Genomic DNA, 19,363 nt, shown 5'->3' with positions numbered 1-19,363 from the left:
GATCTTCTGGAAGACCGCCGCGGCTGAAGCTAGGCCGAAAGGCATCCTCACGAACTCATAGCACCCGAACGGTGTGATAAATGATGTGAGGTGGGTGCACGACGGATGAAGCTTCACTTGATGGTAGGCCGACGACAAGTCCACCGTGGAGAACCATGTGACATCTTTTGTTTTCGCCAACATTTCACTGATGCGCGGTAAGGGGAATTTGTCTATGACAATGTTCTTGTTTAATTCCCTTAAGTCCACGCAGAGACGTACCTTGCCGTTTGGTTTCTGGGCAACAACCAGGGGAGAAAGCCACTCTGCGCTCTCAATCGCCCTGATGACACCTTCCCTTTCCAGCCTGTCCAGTTCTGTCTGCACGGCCTCTCTGCTGCGGAACGGGATGTTCCTCACTTTGTGCACCACTGGCACCGCTCCTTCTTTCAGCTTGATGAAGTGCGTGTATTTTCCCAGTTCCCCAATCTGTCCGTTGAAGACTTTGGGATACGTCGTCTGCCACAGCTGCACATTTTCTTTGACCTCCATATCCATGAGTAGGATCTTCTCTATGCCTCCCGGGTTGAGCTGAATCCCTAATGCTCCTTGGTCCTTCCAACTCAACACGGACGGGCCTCTCTCTGCGACATACAGCTTGCACTGCGCCTGGCGGCCTCTGAACTCAAACATGAGTGGACAGTATCCCAACATGGGGATCTTTTGTCCGGTGTACGTGACCGGCCTTACATCCATGGGTAGAAGGGTTTCTTTAATTCTTGACGCGAAGTTGTTTTCCCAGACCTGTCTCTGAACGATGGATATGGGCGCTCCACTGTCTGCGATCATCTCCAAGGGTATTCCCCCTATGTGCATGTCGAGCCGAGGTCTATCAGCGTTGGAGCTATCCATTTCTAGTATCTGGACATCAATGTACAGAATTTCCTCTTCTTCCACTGTGTCGTCTTGATCGCTGGAATCATCTCGCTGCTCTTGATCCACCAAACGCACCATGGCGTTTTTGGGTTTCCTGCGACACACCTTCTCGTAGTGTCCAAAGATGTTGCAGTAGGAGCATTTGGCCCTGAATGCGGGGCACGCCTTGTCGTTTCCTAGATGGGCACTGCTACCGCACCTGTAACACTGGGTTTTTCCTGCTTTGTGTGACTTGCTGTCCGCCTGTGGTCTGGCGGCGACGTCAGCTCTACCTCCTCCATAGTTCCTCCGTGTTTCGTTCTGCTTCCAACGTCATTTCTATTCGGCGCCATTATTTTGCATACCGTTTGTGAATCCTGGGCGTCTCTCTTCGCTGCCTGAGCACACCTTCTCGATAGCTCAGCCTTCTTGACCATCGCCCAGATTTCCTTGAGAGGAGCGTCGCCATTTACCCACAGCTTCTCCTGTATATGAGAGCTGGAAGTATGCATGATTATCTGGTCCCTGATGAGTTCATCATGCAAACCCCCAAATTTGCACGTGAGGGCTAATCCGCAATGCCACAACGTACTCATCCACAGATTCGCCGCTCTTTTGCTTCCTCTGGAAGAAGTTGAATCTGTCAATGGCGACACACACCACAGGTCTGTAATGTGCGTCTAAGTCCTCAATGGCATGATCAAACACCTCAGGGTCCCCCGTCGCTCTCTCACCTTTCACGATGGTGTCGTATATCCTGAGCCCTTCTGGGCCTAAGTTGTGAAGCAAAATCTTATTTTTCCTTTTGCTCGTAAATGGGGTGTCACCCTCCTCTTCCAGTGCCTCCAGATAGTTAAGGAAGTACCTCTTCCAGTCTTCCCACTTTCTTTCCGGTTCTCCACTTTTGGTAAGGAATGGCACCAGCTGGGTGAGAGACGTGCTCTGATTTGCCATGGTCGGTGTGTTTCTCCTGGTCTTAGTTACAGCGACCGTCCGTCTGGCCGGACTGCCTGGGGCGTCCTGTTCCCCTTCGTCTTCCTCCTTGATCTCTCCTTCGCTGTCCTCCTCTAGTCTGCTCCTAGAGGGGATGGTTGTAGCCTGCAGTTCGCCTCCTGTCCCTGGGCGGGATGAGCCTGCTGTTTCCGCCAGCGTGTGCCGCTCTGCCTGGGTGCCTGGACACTATCGAGATTCCAATGTGGTATGCTCTGGTACCTTAATGACTCCCAATGGTGTTCTCCAATGTCCCTTCGTGTCTTTGTCCACTATGAGCGTGATCCCACTGGGCAGTATTGTCCTCAGAGCCCTGGAAGTTGATGTGGGCTCTAATTTGGCTTGATGGAGTGCTGGTGCCCCTTCGCGCCAATTTCCTGCTTGCCTCAGCTCCTCTGCCGCGCTCCGGTGCTTTTTCAATATCTCACGCTAGATGCGTGTGTTCGCGAGGGTCGCGTGTGCATTCGGGCATGATATCCCGTAACTCGTCGCCATTGTAATAAAGCACGTTACTCGCTTTATGTTCAACAAAGTGTATTTATTCCGGAGCGCCGGGGCTGTGAAGTAACTAGCGGTCGGCGCCAGCAAACAATCATGGCCGCCTTCCGCTTCCTGTCCTACCCCTTCCTGTTCCTGCCTTGGAACAACTAGAACGCTACCACACCGAGCGCCGCCTCTCCTTAGAGGAGGTAAGATTTCTTATTTTAGCCCCTGAGGTCCCAGGACTGGTGAGCATAGAAAAGGGTCTAGAAAAGGGGGTTGGTCAAAATGAAGCCTCAACCTCAAATATATCGGCTTCGAATGCTGTTTCAAATTCCCCAGACCACCTGGCAGCCCTGTAGTGGAACACCCAGGTAAAGGGAAAAGAGGGAGGTCTAAAGTTGCCCTCACACCTGAACGAAGTCCATTAGAGTACATAAAACACACCAATGTGATAAATACGGGCTTCGCATATTGCCCTTGCCACTAATCCTCAACAAGTGTCACAGCAGCTGTCCCTTGATGACCCTCTGTTTCAGAAGCTGAGTCAGCTATTTAATACCCTCATGCAGTCTATCCTGACCAGATTGTCTAATATAGAGGAGAACATAAAAACTTGTCCTTGCTATTAAAACAGGGAATGAGCAACCTAGGCGGGGAAATACACAAGAGGGAAATTCGCACTATTCACAACCTTACACCAATCCACAACAAACACTGTTGGAGTGCCCGACTCCTCCAACTGTTTTAAGCCTCCAAAGCCTGTTTACCCACAACTTCATCACAAGTGTTTCCAGGCGCTTCCTGTAACCATCCGGGGGCATCGGACACCATCAGCCCCCCGTTCCTCAACCCTCCCATCTTAGGTGCGGCTTGTCATCCAGGGGAAGCGAGCCGGCCACCAACAACATAATTTTTCACGCAAAGAACACCAATGGAACTGCAGGACATCCAGTGAACCCCAATAAGAGCTCCCAGCGCAGTGTGACCATTGCGCAAGGTGGACGATTAGACCTTCCACCTGCAGCATCCCCGTTTGTAAATGTCCTTGCTACCATTCCTGATCTGAAAGAGTCCAAACAGGAATCTACGGAGCAGCTGATGGACAAAGTTTTAAACTGGATTTCAAAATTTTATATGGGTCATCCTATGTTATATAACCATTTTATTATGGATAGACGTGTAACATGGGTGAGCTGTGGGCTAAAATCAATTGGAGGGGGCTGTGTAGTTGTTCATTTTAATAACCAAAGGGTGGTTGAATTCTTATTCAATATATTGCCTGATGCCCTGCTATCCGATACCCAGATCTTTGCTCTTCCATTGGGCTTCTTTTACAAACCACAATGGGGTTTGTACATTTCAATCAGATGCAGTGCCATCTAGAACTTGTCGCTGGAGTAGAGGTCTGGTCACTCTTGTATCCACCACTGCTAGGATCAAGGTTGTTTCCTTTCTTAACAATTCACCGTATTATCAAATTCTTTTAAACGAAGGACACAAGGGGAGGGACTGGCTTCTAATTAACTTTTATAACAATAATTTTGAGGGCAGTATGGATTCTGTACTAGATTTACAAGAGAAGGACATTGACCAGCTAATGAATTCCCATCATAGACCCCTTGACATTATATGGTTGGGCGATTTTAACGCTCACAATTGTAGTAGGGCATATGCTGGGATGTGGGGCCTGGTTGATGATTCTAGGGGCCAAATACATAATTTCCGCCACAGCAGATATGGTAACGCAGTAAATAGATTATTCGTGAATAATAACCTTGTGATAACTAATCCAATTGATAGTAATACGGGCCAATTAGATTACACTTTCTCATACCGTTCTCACTGCTCGACAATAAACTATATCTTAGTTTCAAAACCCATAAGAAATCAAATATTGCAAACAGAGACTAAACTTTATGCATTTAGTGACCATGCTGCGATGACTTGTCAAATGCTTTGGGGTCCTAGCGATATCTCTCCCAGACAACGATTTTCAAAACCTGTGATTGCTAGAAAAAATGGCATAATGCTCAAATGGGGAAAAATTGACACAACCAAACTCACAAGTAACGTCGTCGCAAAAATGATGAAGGAAATCTTTGTCTGTCTAGAGTCTTCTCAACTGAATACAGAAATTCCCCAAACTTTCGAAGGAATTTTAGCAAAAATTGGCAATAGTCTACAATGCCGAAGCGTCCTTAAGGCGCCGGGAGTTGCTCGCTCGTTCAATGATGCCTGCTCCAAAGCACTTAAAAATCTCCACTCGGCGTTAGGTGAAAAACCAAGAGATGTGGGTAAGGTTAAACAGTTGCATTTCTCGTACAAAACAGCGAGAACAAACAGACTAGGGGCCTTGAAAGAGGAGGCATGGGATAAGCTCACCGGGCGGCAGTTCTAAATAATAGCAGGGACTTTTGGAGCATCATTTTTTTTTTTTAACTCTTTTTATTAGAACAAAGAAAAGACATTACAGAAAGACAATCAACTCTAAAGTGAGTGCATTCGGTTCCAACGCATGGGTCAAAGTGGCATGAAACAGAATCAAATAAACAACATTTAGTACTAGGATCTTGGGGAGTCCTGTGCTCCTGGCGTGGGCGGTTCGCAGATTCCTCCTCGGTGGCTATTCCACGCTCCCCATATCTTCCCCCATTTCTGCGGGCAACACCTGGCCACATACACTGCTCTCTCTCTGAACATACACCAGTCAAGGTCTTCCGCCCATTTGTTGATTCGGGGCGGCTGGCTGGCGCCCCAGAGCTGAGCAATATTTCGTTTAGCCACCATATATGCCAGTGTCACCCACTGCTTCTGGTACACATTTAAATCGGTAGGCTCCCACACATTCAATAAACATCTCCGGGCTTCTGGTCGTAGCTCCGCACCCAAAACTTCCCTCAGCTCATCGTGAACCTTCGTTCAATATGTCTGTATCGCTGCACAGTGCCAGAGGACATGCATCAAGGTGCCAATTTCTCCAAACTCTCTCGTACAATCTCCACTCTCGGCTCGCCCCATTCTTACCAAACGAGGCCCAGTTATGTAGGATCTATGCAATATCTACAACTGCACCAATCGGAGCCGCATCTGGATAGCGACTACCTTGGGGGACGAAACCGCCTCCGTCCAATCCTCATCATCAAGTTCTAGCCAATCCGCACTCCACTGAGCTCTAATCCGCTCCAACGGGTTCTCCGAGTTGTTGACCAATTTCCTATATATCAGCGAGATAGTTTTCTCGGGAATATGCCCATCTGGTACACGGACCTCAAGAGGAGATGCGTCCAGAATCTCTGTGCCCTTTGGGACATGGGTGGTAAGGGCATGCCTCACCTGCAGATATCGGTAGTATTCGTTTTCATGTAAACTGTATTGCATTACGAGGGATTCAAACGTATGCACTGATCCCTTCCCCCACACATCCTTTATCTGGGTAATTCCGATAAGGTCCCACCTGTCGAACCCCTTAGTCTTCCACAGACTACCTAGCTTCTCAGAATTTAGTAAGGGGGTGGCCAGTGTCAATCTGCCTTCCCACCCGAGACATTTATTGGCCACGTGCCACACCTGTGTCGCATGTGCGGTTGGGCCAGTCAACGGAAACCTCCCAGGCCTTGAACCAGAGCTCTATCTATCATTCCACCCGGGGCTTGACCCCGGTCCAAGGCATAGCCCGGATCCCTGGGGAGTCCATAAACAATATGGTTCACTGCAGCCAGGTGTGAGGCCCAGTAGTACTTCCGCAAGTCCGGGAGTCCGATCCCGCCATCATACCACGGGAGAGTCAGTTTAGTGAAAGTAATACGGGCCCTACCATCCCACAGGAGCTGTCTCTGAAGAGTTTCTATTTCCCTGAAGTATGCGGTCGGCACTGGGTCCATCAAGTTCTGCAAGGCATATAGAAACCGGGGCAAAGCCATCATCTTGGAAGAGAGCGGCCCTTCCGAGCAAGGAGAGCGGAAGAGCCTTCCAGATCTCCACATTTTTCTTACACATGTTCAGTGGGGAAGCTAAATTATTATTATATCGCAACTTTGGTTTAAGAGTGATAAATATACCTAAATACTTGAATCCTACCATCTCAATGTGAATAGGGCACGACTCCGGAATCACCGGCGGGACGCCCACCAACACAAAGAGCACTGATTTTGCCCAGTTAATGGCTAATCCAGAGTATCTCCAAAAATGGCAAGCACATCGAGAAAGTTGCGGAAGGATTCTTTGGGGTTGGTGAGATAACGCAGCACGTCGTCTGCATATAGCGAGATCTTGTCTTCCCAGTCAGGTGTCCATCGCAAGCCTCGTATCGATCTATCCCATCTAACCCAGGCTGCCAATGGCTTCATTGCGAGTGCAAAGAGCAGTGGGGACAATGGGCATCCCTGTCTGGTGCCCCTCTCCAGAGAAAAATCACCAGACTTACAATTGTTGATGACCACTCCAGCCAGGGGGTTTGCGTATAGCAGGCGCACCCAACCGATAAACTCACTTCCAAAGCCCATCTTCGCCAACACCGCAAACAAATATTGCCACTCCACTCTATCAAAGGCCATTGTGGCATCTAGAGATACCAGCACCGTCGGCTCATGGATCCTTGGGGAGCCCCCAAGGACTCCATGCAGTCTACACAAATTAGGTGCTGTGTTCCGGCGTGGCATAAAACTGGTTTGATCCGGGTGAATCAAAGTAGTGATCACCTTGACCAGTCTAGTAGCCAGGAGTTTCGCTAGTATTTTGGGTTCTGCGTTGAGAAGCGATATGGGCCTATAGGAGGAGCATTGTGTCTTAGGCTTGCCGGCTTTATGTATGACCACTATGTTGGCAACTCGCTGATCATAGGGGAGTTCGCCCTTCTCCCTGCTTTCCACGAACATGGCTCGGATGTGGGAGGCGAGTTTACTAGCATTTAACTTATACAACTCAATAGGTATCCCATGGGACCTGTCGCTTTACCGGACTTTATCTGCCTAATCGCTTGGGCAACTTCATCGTCTGACAAAGTGGAGTCAAGATAGTTCCTGTCCTCCTCTGACAGGCCTGGCATAATATTATCCCTTATCATTTCGCTTTTCTCCACTTCCGTGAAGTCGCTACCGGCCGTATAGACCCTCCGGTAGTATTCAGAGGACTCGTCTGCCACATCCTGCGGATCTGTGATCTTATGTGACTCCAACCCCTCCAACTCAGGTACCAGCCTAGATGCACGCTCTCCATGCGCAAGCCATGCAATCAATTTACCAGCTTTATCGCTGTGCTCATACACACAGCTCTGGACGGCATTGTGTTGGACCACCGATCTATTCCTAACGAGAGTGTTGTATTCCTCCTCTCGGAGTCTCAACAGATGGAACCCCGCCGGCGTTTGTGACCTAGCTACCTTCTCTTCCAGAAGTATAACTTCCGCCTCCTTCTGCGCTACCTCCACATAGCCTTTCTTCTTCTTACCTGACACCAAGGATAATACCTCACCTCTCGCTACTATTTTGTACGCTTCCCAGAGGGACTGCGCAGAGTCCACCGACCCCTTATTCTCCAAAAAGTAACGTCTGACATCTGAAGAACCTCCTTCTTAATAGCTGGGTCTTTTAACAACCAGGCAGTAATGGGAGCTATCCTACCCACTGTTGGCAGATCGAAGGCGAGACGAAGCCACAGTGGAGAGTGGTCAGAAATTCCCCTTCCAAGATATTTCACTTCGTGGACCATGAACGCCATCGCCGCCGGCAGCAGTATATAGTCCAGCCTAGACAGGCTACCGTGAGCGGCCGAGACATGGGTGTAGTGTGTCAATGTCGGGTTACGTACTCGCCAACTGTCTACCAGCCCCAGTGTGTCCAGGAAATCCGAGAGCCATCCCTAAGTCTGTCGGAGCGCTCGTGGTGGGCTGTGGTCCATCTCCCCATCTAAGAGAGAATTAAAATCACCACCTAGGACTTGGCCACCGAGGGGCAGCGTGAGGAAGATAGTACTCAAATCTCGAAAGGTCTCGGTCTGGAGGCCAGGTGGCACGTAAATAGACAGTAGAGTGATCATCGGGCCCCCAACCTGTCCCGAGACACCTGCGTATCTGCCCCTTTGATCAATCCATGTAGCCTGCACAGACAAAGGAAAGGAATCTTAACCAGGATACCGACCCCTCTAGAGCCGGTTGTGAATCCAGCATGTACCACCAATTTATACCCTCCCTTGTGGAGGGCCATGCACCTGTTATCGACTAACTGCGTCTCCTGCAACAATATCACATCTGGGAAATGTCGTCTGATGAGTTGGCTAATCATCCCTCTCTTGATCTTGTCACTCAAGCCATTTACATTCCAACTCAGCACTCTCATCCCTGATCCTCGACTATTCTGTGTCGCCGAACCCATGTGAAGAGCGTGTCACTACAGTCTTATCACCTGAGACAAAAAAATGACCAAAAAAAAGCCACAATCACACATCAACAAATACAACAACTTTCCCCACCCCCCTCCCTCCACCCTGCACCCCTGCTCGTGGCATTCGCCAACCCCCAACTCGCAGTTTGCCTGTCGCCCCATACTCTAACTGACCAGCTATCTAAAATTAGATCTGAGGAGGAGTTCGGCACTCCGCGTCCCCCCACCGCCCCAAGGATGTTCTTACACTTGTTATAACTCTCAATCCCGAGAAGCATACCTGCAAAAATGTCCCATACGTGGCCCCCTCCCAACAAGATCATATATCACAAACGACAATAGTACTCATCATTCCTATTCTTGTGAGCCCTCTCCATCCCTGCCGCTCCGTCTCTAAGGCTCCTCCCGGGACGAAAGACTCTCCACCCAATCTGAGGCAATTTCCGGATTATCAAAGACCCAAACCTTTCCTTCAGCCTCAACTCGCAACCTAGCAGGAAACATCATGGCGTATTTAAAACCTTTGTCTCTAAGTCGCCTCTTGACTCCTAGGAAAGTTTGCCGCTGTCTCTGAACCGCCTGAAAAAAGTTGAGGGTGGAATTTTCGTACTTCAGAGGTCCCCCGGATCTAGAGGCCTGCAGGATAGCGTCTCTATCTCTAAAGTTGAGCACCCTCGCGATCATTGGCCGAGGTGGAGCCCCAGGACGTGGCCTTCCTCCCGGAACTCTGTTTGCCCGTTCTATCGTGAAGAAGTTCCCTAACCCTTTCGGTTTCAGATGATGAAGTATAATATCTTCCACAAAAAGGTCAGGGGTCAGACCTTCGGCTTTCTCCGGGACACCAATAATACCCACGTTTTTTCTCCGGGCCCTTCCTTCGTACTCATCCAGCTTGCGGCTTGCCATGTCACTAGAAGCTTTAAGGTTCCGAACCTCCTGCTGCAGCTGCGCTACGACGTCGGTCAAACTAGCCGTTTTGATATCTAACGACTTCACCTTCTCACTTGTTTTGGTGAGATCAGCCCGGATTAAGATGACCTCTATGGTTACTGTGTCCAACTTTTGGTCCAGCGACTCCATCTTCTGTCCGAGGGAGGTTTTAACCCCGTCTATGGCGGCCATCACGTCTTGTAGTGTAGGCTCTGACGTAGGACCCCCGTCTTGTGGTCTTCCAGACCCCAAAGGCGAGCCCCTGGGTTGCGTATATCGGTCCAACTTATTGGCTTGGACGTGTCGGGACCCCTTGGTGGACCTGGATTGCTGTTTCTCCGCCTCAGGTTTAGTCGCCATTTTGGTTTTGAGCTCAGAACAAGCCACTCGGTCTCCCAATTTCTTTGCGGCGGTAATGAAAGTCAATATTAACAGCAGGCAAAGCAGTCCTGTCCTCTCACAAGGCCCGCCGGTATCCCTCGCCGCCGGCGTATTTCAACTAGAGAACTGGAGAACCAGCCAGCACTGTGTCAGTATTTTCGCCCGCTTATCAGCGCTCCATCTCCTCATCTGGCCCCATCATCAACACTCTGGGTAGGTCGCCACGGCCACAGCTCCGCTTTAAAATCACCAGCGCCTCACTGCCATGCGTGCCCCCCCAATCGTCCCATCCGGGTCACAGCTGCTCCGCCTGTTGTGAAGATGAGCCACACACGTGCCCACACTCGGGGGTCACTCTCTTCCGCCGCGGTAGCTGTTAACAAACCGGGAACACCTGGGCCCCACACTCAGTTCACCAGCCCTGGGACCTCGCGCCACCGCCGGCCGCCCGCCACTCCAGGCTCAGTCCCCGTATGCGTCCTATTTTGCGGCGTTATTACTGTGCGTGGCTTGAGGGCGGAACGAAAAGTACCTTTACAGATGGACAGCAATCTGACTGGGGATAAACAGGCTTCTATATGGCTTTATTGTTCTTTCACTGTCCATCCACTACTCTCCGTCTACAACACAGGAAGATGCTCCTTCTCCTCATTCCCTGCTTCTTTGGTTTTGTCAAGGGTGCTGACGGAGAGGGCCTCCAGCAGACCTGCTTCTTTGTTTTTGTCAAGGGTCCTCCAGCAGACCTGGCTCACGATGTCCACCAGAAGTTTCACGAGGGCGGAACTATAGTAGGTTGGTATGGGCTGCGCACCTCTTGCTTTCTCAGGCAGCTCCCTCGCTGTGGCTGTGACTGTGTTGGCAGTAATGGTGGCAAGAAGACAGACAGCCCGGCCGCTTTGTGCACGGTCGCCGGCTCACCGGGCTATCCACGCGCTGTTCGCCGCTCTCCCCCGTGTCCCGGCTCAGCTGCTGCTGCTGCTCACTCTTGGCGGCTCTCCTACACGTCCCACCCCAGCTGCAGGTCTCGGGTCGCGAGTTTTGGCCAAGGCTCCTGCCGCGGCTCTCGGCGGCTCTCTCCGTGTCCCGCTGCAGTTGCGGGTCTCAAACCGGGACTTTTGCCGCTATTTTCTCCCGCAGCGGCTCTCAGCTTACCGTGGCTCACCGCGGCTCTCAGCGGCTCTCAGCGGGGCGGCGCGGCAAGTGGCGGCGGCTCTAGTCCTGCCTCTCCCTACCTTCCTCGGCCGCCCGCCACTCCAGGTTCAGTGTCCGTAGGTGCCCGGTTTCACGGCGCTATTGCTGTGTGTAACCACCCGCGGCGGCGCGAGTAGAGTCTCCTTCGGCCGTCCAGGTGGTAAAGTCAGCAGGGGGGCGCTCGCGGGGCAACGGAGACTCGAGCCAGTCGTGGGGCCGGACCGGCGACTTCTGGTTGCCAGCCCCGCTATTGTTCCACTGCAGCCGGGGTTGGAGCCAACCCGAGACCTCGGCTCTCCCGCTCACAGCCCATAATCTTGCCGGTGAAGCAGCTCCGGTTTCCCACAACGAAACGGGACGCGGAACCCAGCGTCCGGCGCCGCTTTTTCTCCGCCGCCAACTTCTATGCTCAGGGGACAGGATTACAATCAGGATGTCTTCGGAGGTGGCGAGGGTCTCGGGAGCCCAAAGCTCACGCAGCCATCTTGGACTCACGCGTAGCTCCTCCCTTTGGAGCATAATTAATGTCCCATTCCTCAAAGATGATTTGGAAATTACCATGGATCTGTTAGTGAGGAGGCCTGGGTGTCCTATTTTGGAGAAGTTTTTGGGCATCGAGAGGCAGGCAAAGTATTGCCATTAAGTTCTTTTGAGACCGCATCGGAAGATTATTTACTTTTTAAACTGGATGAAATGAAAACTGCCCTGAATCAATGTAGTCTAGCAAAAGCACCTGGCCCTGATGGGGTACCAATAGACTTCTTTTTAACCATTCAAGATTAATGGTCCCCTTTTTTTACTAACGTTTTTAACGCTATTGACCGAGCTGGTTTTCCTCCACCTTGGAAAAAGTCAGTTATCATTCCAATTTTTAAAAAGGGATAAGACCTTACCAAAAAATTATCGACCCATAACACTACTTGATAGCACAGCAAAATGAATGGCCCGATTGCTGCTGAACAGACTAGAGGCTTGAGTGCAAGATAGGTACATTTTATCACCCGCACAGAATGGCTTCAGAAAGGGTAAAGGCATGATGGATCAGTGCCTTAATTTAGATTTGATAATTTCTAAATACACTGTGGTCAAGGGAGGTCATCTTTACATGGCCTTTATGGATCTGACAGCCGACTTTGATTGTGTGGCCCGCCCCACACAAAATTATGGTCCATAATGGAAGATATCGGTATGGAGAAAACTATCATTAAATTTATTCGTGAAATGTATTCTGGGTATACTGCCTGTGCTCGTCATGGGAAAGAGGGCGATAGTACTAGACCCTTTAATATAACCTGTGGCGTAAGGCAAGGGTGTGATCTCGCTCCTTTTTTTGTTCACTCTCTACTCTAATGGTGTGGAAGCGGCCCTGGTCGGGTCAGCTACAGATGTTACTATCATAAATTCTACACCTGTACCCTAACTCCTCTATGCAGATGATGCTGTGCTGCTGGCCCGGACTGGCAATGCACTGCAGATTTTGATCATGATGTATACTACATTTATGAAAAATCTTGAAATTAGACTTAATGAATCTAAGTCCTTTGTACTGGTTGCAGGAGATAGGCCAAAAATAACCCCTAACTGGAATATAGATGGAAGGAAGCTGGAGATGGTTAATTCTTTCTGCTATTTAGGGGTATTATTTGACTCCAAAAATACATGGGAAAATATGGTGGCCAATAGAGGGACAACAATGGAAAGAAGTACAGGTGCACTACCTATTGGAGCAATTAAAATGATCTATGAGGCAAAAACGGTGTCCGTTGCCACCTATGGGGCAGCAGTGTGGAGAACCGCTAGTATTACCATTCTACAACAAGTAAAGGACCATTTTTGGAAGCATCGGATAGGTTCACCAAAGACTTCTTCCTCCTATAATTGTCATCTTGAGATGGAGGTTCCTTTCATATCGGATCCGATTTGTTCTGCCCCTCCCCTATTGTGGCATTTGGTGTGAAGAAGGGACTAGTTGAAGCTTACACAAGATATCTTGCGCGATTTCTTAAAAGTTGATGAGCTATCGACAGCAAAGTGGCTTCAATTTGTTAGGAATAGCTTTTATAGTATCGATCAAGCAAAATTATTTGATGATCCAACCACTTGTAATACCATTTCAAGGTTGAAATTAAAAGATCTATTACTAGAAAAATATAGGAGAGATGGGAGTCTCTGCATATCAAGCCTAGTGTTAAATTATACCTGTTAAGACCTAGAAGTTAATCAAATATTCTATCGTATTTAACCTTTGTAACACATCCCAAGCACTGATTCCTACTAGTAAGGTTTCAACTGAATTACATCCCTCTTATGCTGTGTTATCCATCTGAACATATTCCCTGGATGCCCTTACGGCTTGTCCATGCGACTCACGCTCCCCTATCAGATCTTCACCTCTTGTTTTTCTGCAGTTTGTACAATGATTCAGACAATGCCGGCCAGCCCTCTACTTCCTACAGTTAATAGTTGATCCTTTTACTTGGTTTTGTCTGGCCTCATTTTTTCAGCACGCTTTAAAAAAAGAGAAAGCTGAAATTGTGATATGGGGAACTATGATAATACCGTTCATTATGTATTACACTGTCATAATCTAAAATGCATATGTGTTTTTATTGTAAAAAGGTTTTACCTCCCACTATTTTTAATATTGCACACTTGAATGGAATCTTATGAATGGATTTTTTTTTAACTTTATTGTATATTGTATATTTTTTATGACGTTTGTTATACTGGTGAAATAAAATAAGGTGAATTATTGATAAACTTTGGGGGCCAATGTTGGTACTCTCACCATGGTGGGTACTTTATTACTCCATAGCGAGGGTATTCCGCACACCAAATTTAGAGCAATCTGCCAACCCAGTGGACATTTCTTTCATTTACAAGAACCGCCGTGCCCCAGTTCCTATAAATACATTGACAGTGTTCCGTGCAGCTACCAACACTGCGCACTTTCATTTTTTTTAATGTCAAAAGCAAAATCCTAAACCAGGGTTTTGATTTTGGTGTGGGTGGTCACTGAAATATTTTTACTTATATATACCTCCACATTTTGGGTGGCAGTTTGTAGAAGTCCTATCTGGCCATTTGCCCACCCACTCAAAATCGGGTGGGCGACACAATGCCAATCCTCTGTCAGCCCTTAATCTCTTGGGTAGTCAAAGGGGTATGTAGGCTGTCGAGACGGAGTAGTCTCTGTCATCTACGCAGTGAAGGCTGCCCTTCTGTAAATCAGGCAGGTAGACCTTCAGTTTGGAAGAGAGGGTATCCCGTTGCCTTTGATATGGAGTACCCTCTCCGCCAAACTCTAAATCATGCCCTAATGTTGCTCAGTCCTATTCAATTCCTGTTATCTTTATTAACACCAACACACATGCAATTATCAATAGTACAAAAATGACATAGAGAATAGTATTTAGAATTTTCACCAATTAGTGTGGTGTACAGCGCATGGCTGGGAGTAGATAGAATAGGTATAGGTACACTCCCTAACACTCATGCATCCAGACTATCATAGAAGGAAATTGTATTATTCACACTGGGTATTATCTCTAAAGCAGGTGTGTTCATCATAGGATCACAAAGGCCTAAAAGATATCAAATTTCAATGAAAATGGTTATCTTTTCCTTGATAAATAGTTATCCTTAAAATGGTGCATGTACAGGCTCACTTGGACCAAACATAGGCAACTATACTTTCACGAATATCTCTATCCACCAGCAGTATTATTACTGTTCTGGAACTGGATCTGTTTGATAAATTATCAAGTTGAGATATCTTATAATACATTCAGTTATCAGAATGCAGGTGAGCTGAAGCTTGTGCTAATAATGAACAGATTATCCATTTAATAGTTAAGACAAGACACAAGCCAACCAGTCTTCTTACTTTACTACGGTAAATGGCATCCAAAACCTGAGTCCTGAAATTTTCTTCAGATGCTTGAAAAGAAAAATGTCTATTAATAAACAGAAACATGTATTGTTCATGTTCTCTTCATTCAGCCCAAAAGTGGTAAACGCCTATGTGTTTGGAGAATATTTTTATGTGACTGTAGGGAAATTGCAAATTGGGCAATACTCTGTATGCCATGAAGTAAGTTTTGTAGGGGAGAGTTTATTTTGAAAGCCAATATGTGTATCGTCAACATACTTTTGTGACCCTATATTTTTGCTTTGACAATCATTTGAACTTCAACTTGACTTGAACTCTAATTTTATGATCACATTTTATGGTTTGCAGTTAGTATTTATTTTTATAATAACCGGAGACATATTAAATTCTGTGTGTTTCTTTTGCCTTATTTAGAAGTCAGAATTCTCTGTGGAACCTCCTCCAGAAGACATGTTTTCTGAAGATGAATGTGATCAGATGTACTTTGTTCCCATGGGCTGCTCAGACAACGAAGAACTATCACGAGAAGAGGAAGAATTTTGTGAAGAGGTGTTTTGGAGTGCCTACGATGACCTTAGTCCGTTACAGAAGAGCTTGACACCTCTTTCAGAGCATCCGGAAAGTCATAGTTCTGACATACCAGGATCAAGACATAAGTCTGAAAACCTTTACGAGGAGCTAACAACGGGTGATCTGTCAAGTGGGTTACTGGAAGGAGCAGAGTCTGTTTCACCCCCTGGAAATCCACTGCCACATGAAAAAGTATGTGACCTACAGTTGATTGTAGAAAACAACTCTGCTTGTTTAGAAGTTCCGCAAAAAAATACAATTCTGCACATTAGTGAAGAAATGCCTATGGACCCTAACACATATACTGACAAAGATAATTTCAATTTCAGGGACAATAAAGATGATTCCTTGATGCACACTCAGGTAACTATTCATCAGATTGATGGTACAGATAGAGGAGTGGGAAAAGAAAGTAATTCAGACAGAATGAGGCATTCAATTGACCATGCAGAAATTACTGAGGAACAGAAAGGCAATCTCTCATCAGAAAGTGAGCAGCAACTTGAAATTGCATTCTTGGAGTTAGACATGGCAATAGAGTCTCTTAACCAAATACAAGAAAATAAGATTATATGTTTACAGCCCACTACTCCTGAGGTCGACAGAGTTGAAATGTATGATAATCACATTGAACACACAAATGAGTCACAGAAAATCACACTAGAAGATCAGACTGCTGCAAATGAAGGCCCACTTTCAAATTTAAAAATTGAGGCTATTCTGCCATTTCAAGGAAATTTTGAACTTACGAGTTACAGAAGAGTGGCATCAAACAATTCTGGTGAAGTTCTTGAAAAAAATAAAAAGCCTCAAATGTATCCTGATGGAGGTGTATCCATGAGATTTATTTCCACTTTTGCTGAGATACAGCAAGCGAAATCTGCCCCAGTGGTACCCCCGAAACCCCAGTTTGCCAAGCTCCCTCCAGCCCTGAAGAGTAAAATTCATGTTGGCGCGGCGTCCACAGGTAACACAGACACACCAGTAGGCCACAGCATCAAGCATGGCAAGCCAGAAAAATGCCACAGCGTTGATCTAAGTCATCCTATAGGAAGTTCTCTTCAGAAACAGCAGCGTTCTAGCTGGCGTAATGGTGGAAGTGTATCCTTCGATGCAGCTCATATAAAGGAAAGGCATATTTATCAATTGCCAGTGAGACAGATGCAGACTTACTCTATCAGTGATTCACATCAAATACATGAAACTTCCGGTCTGCAAAATAATTCACATCTTCAAAAACTCAAAGAAATGCCATTAGAGATTAGGTCTGGGAGGCCGGTTAGTTGCATCGGATCGCTATCTTCTCTTGACAACCTAAGTTTAGAGAAGGGTCTAAACCCCGAAGCACTAGCTATCTTTTCTTTCGAATCACAATCAGTTCCTAACCAGAAACCTTTCAATTTCACTCAAGACCTTCCTGCAAGAAACCGATTGAGCATGCCCAGACTAGCGCAGATGTCAGACACAGATGAGAAGGGTCCTTGCTTACACCAACAGCGTCGGTCCATTGTGTAGCCATCAAACACAGACTGATCATTGGCCGCTTACAACTATGCTCTTTACTCAAGAATGAATGCACTGCTCCAGATAATTACAAAACTTTAACAGTATTCTCATGAACCCCGAATTCCGTAGGGTGAGGAATGTGCACATGTACCTAGCCCTCAGATCCATTACGTTCTTTCACACATTCTACATTATACTGAAGGCAATGTGGAAAGTGGAACTTGTCCAGACTCTGTATGAGGATTAATGAGAATGGCCACCATATTTATCTGTGATGCTTGTCCATTTCAAATCCAAAGGAGATGGGCAAACAGGTCATTTGGGTGTGCCTTTACTTGAAAGCGGATAGGTTCAAATGTAGAGACTTTGTACTGTTTGGAGTTTCGAACAGCATTCTCATTGTTGCCTGATGTCTCAAAGGATAGAAGCCTTCTAGGACTCACAAGAGCAATGAGAGGCCCGGCGGTGACTGGCCCTGTATGTTCTATTAAAAGGGTCATGTAAAGCCTGGTTACTTCTCCCAATATAAAAGGCTCATGTAAAAAAGTATTACTTCTTTTTCAAATTCTACTGCTTAACCAAGATTATAATGCATTGGCGTTTGATTTCATATACACAGTGGATTGAAGGAAGCTAGATTTTGCCAGCTTATTGCAACACACACTTAGCACATTTTCCCACTCTCATTTACACACTTAAGATATCAATAACAAAGATGATTTACTTCCTTAATGAGAAAATAAAAATATACCTATTACTTTACTTATCTTAAACCTTGGCTTTCTCACCCCAAAGCGGTGCTATTTTTATTAAGTAGAAGCAAACAGGTCACTGAGTACAGAACACAATCAAAAGAGTATTAGGTCACAAACATTACCTAATTCCGGTTATTTATTAAAGTTAAGGGAAGCAATACATTACTAATTACTGGTAGTTCATAAAATACTTTTGTACTGAAGACAAATACCCTCGGGAGTTTCAAAAACAAATTATATTGTCAAACAAATTCCAAGTACTTGATAACCTGACTTTTGCAAAAGATTTCCAGAACTTTATCTTAATCCTACTCAACTTTTTAAATATTGCTTTTGTCTTTAAAACATAATCCTTTAGTCAATAGTGGTGCATATGTTACAAGGTATTTTCTACTTCTCATACAATACACCACAATTTATCATTCTCTTTTGTATGAAGTTATTTATTTCTATTTTCATTCATGTTAGATAAGTATGTGAAATCCTTTATGAAGTTGATTAAATTTGAAACACAAGTGAAATTTCGTTAAAAAAAATCAATCCAGATTTGTTGGAGAATATATTACTGAACTGAAACAAACAAAGTATTGTAAGTTATAATTACTTATTTCTCTGCAAAAGAACTGAAAGCACATTGGGAGTTATAATATTGTGTTCTTCACTATGCTACAGCCACAAGGCGGTAAAGTAGACTATGGTTGGGTTTCCTAACATATTCAGGGAAAGTGATACATTTTTTAAGAAATGCAATTGGCTAAAAACCTTTGTTTGTCCAACATACATTTCTGCAGTTCATGAAATGTGTATACTTGTAACTGGTCTTTCTATATCAAGGACAAATGATCAAACATCTGCCTGCTGATTTATAGGTTTTGATGGAGGGTGACAACAATTGGGTTAATAATTCTAGTTTCCTCTGTTATCTGCTCGTATGCTCGGATACAATATGCTGCATTATTTAAACACTGGTATCTCCATTACTTTACTGTCATTGTGGACTAGAATCATGCTCAGATTGGCCATATAACACCCAGGCAGTACAAAAAATGTAAAATAAATTGTAAATACATTCAGAATTCAATGATATAATAGTTTACTCCATTATTTCAACTTTTCGTTAGCTGTGCATTATTTACCATTTAGTTATTATTTTCCATTTTATGATATGGTTTTGAAACTCCATATGTGACGTGTAATTTCTGAATAATTTGCATACTGATTTCAACCAATAGATATTTAGATCTAACCAAAGGTGATGGCACATGGATCCAGCTATTCCAAGTCTGACTCTAATCTATATACAAATCTTATTTAGGGGTTGGTGAAGCAAGATAAATGCTGTAAACAGACTGCTGTCCCACTTTGTCAAAGCTGCTGTTTACCTCTTTATTTAG

At 46.0% G+C, this 19,363-nt stretch overlaps 1 protein-coding gene across 2 annotated transcripts in view; it reads left to right on the top strand.

Moving 5' to 3' along the window:
• Nucleotides 1-19,053, top strand: part of ARHGAP30 (Rho GTPase activating protein 30) — a 208,628-nt gene extending 189,575 nt beyond the window's left edge. For both annotated transcript variants that reach the window (XM_078671607.1, XM_078671606.1), the window contains exon 12: nucleotides 15,553-19,053. In XM_078671607.1, the coding sequence (XP_078527733.1) occupies nucleotides 15,553-17,223 (1,671 nt within the window). In that variant the 3' untranslated portion in view covers nucleotides 17,224-19,053. The remainder of the gene's footprint in view (nucleotides 1-15,552) is intronic.
• The last annotated feature ends 310 nt before the right edge of the window (nucleotides 19,054-19,363 follow it).

This window comes from Lissotriton helveticus, chromosome 12 (assembly GCF_964261635.1).
Source record: "Lissotriton helveticus chromosome 12, aLisHel1.1, whole genome shotgun sequence".
Lineage (NCBI taxonomy): Eukaryota > Metazoa > Chordata > Amphibia > Caudata > Salamandridae > Lissotriton > Lissotriton helveticus.
Note: the sequence above shows the minus strand (reverse complement) of the source record. Positions and strands in the feature narration are given on the sequence as shown.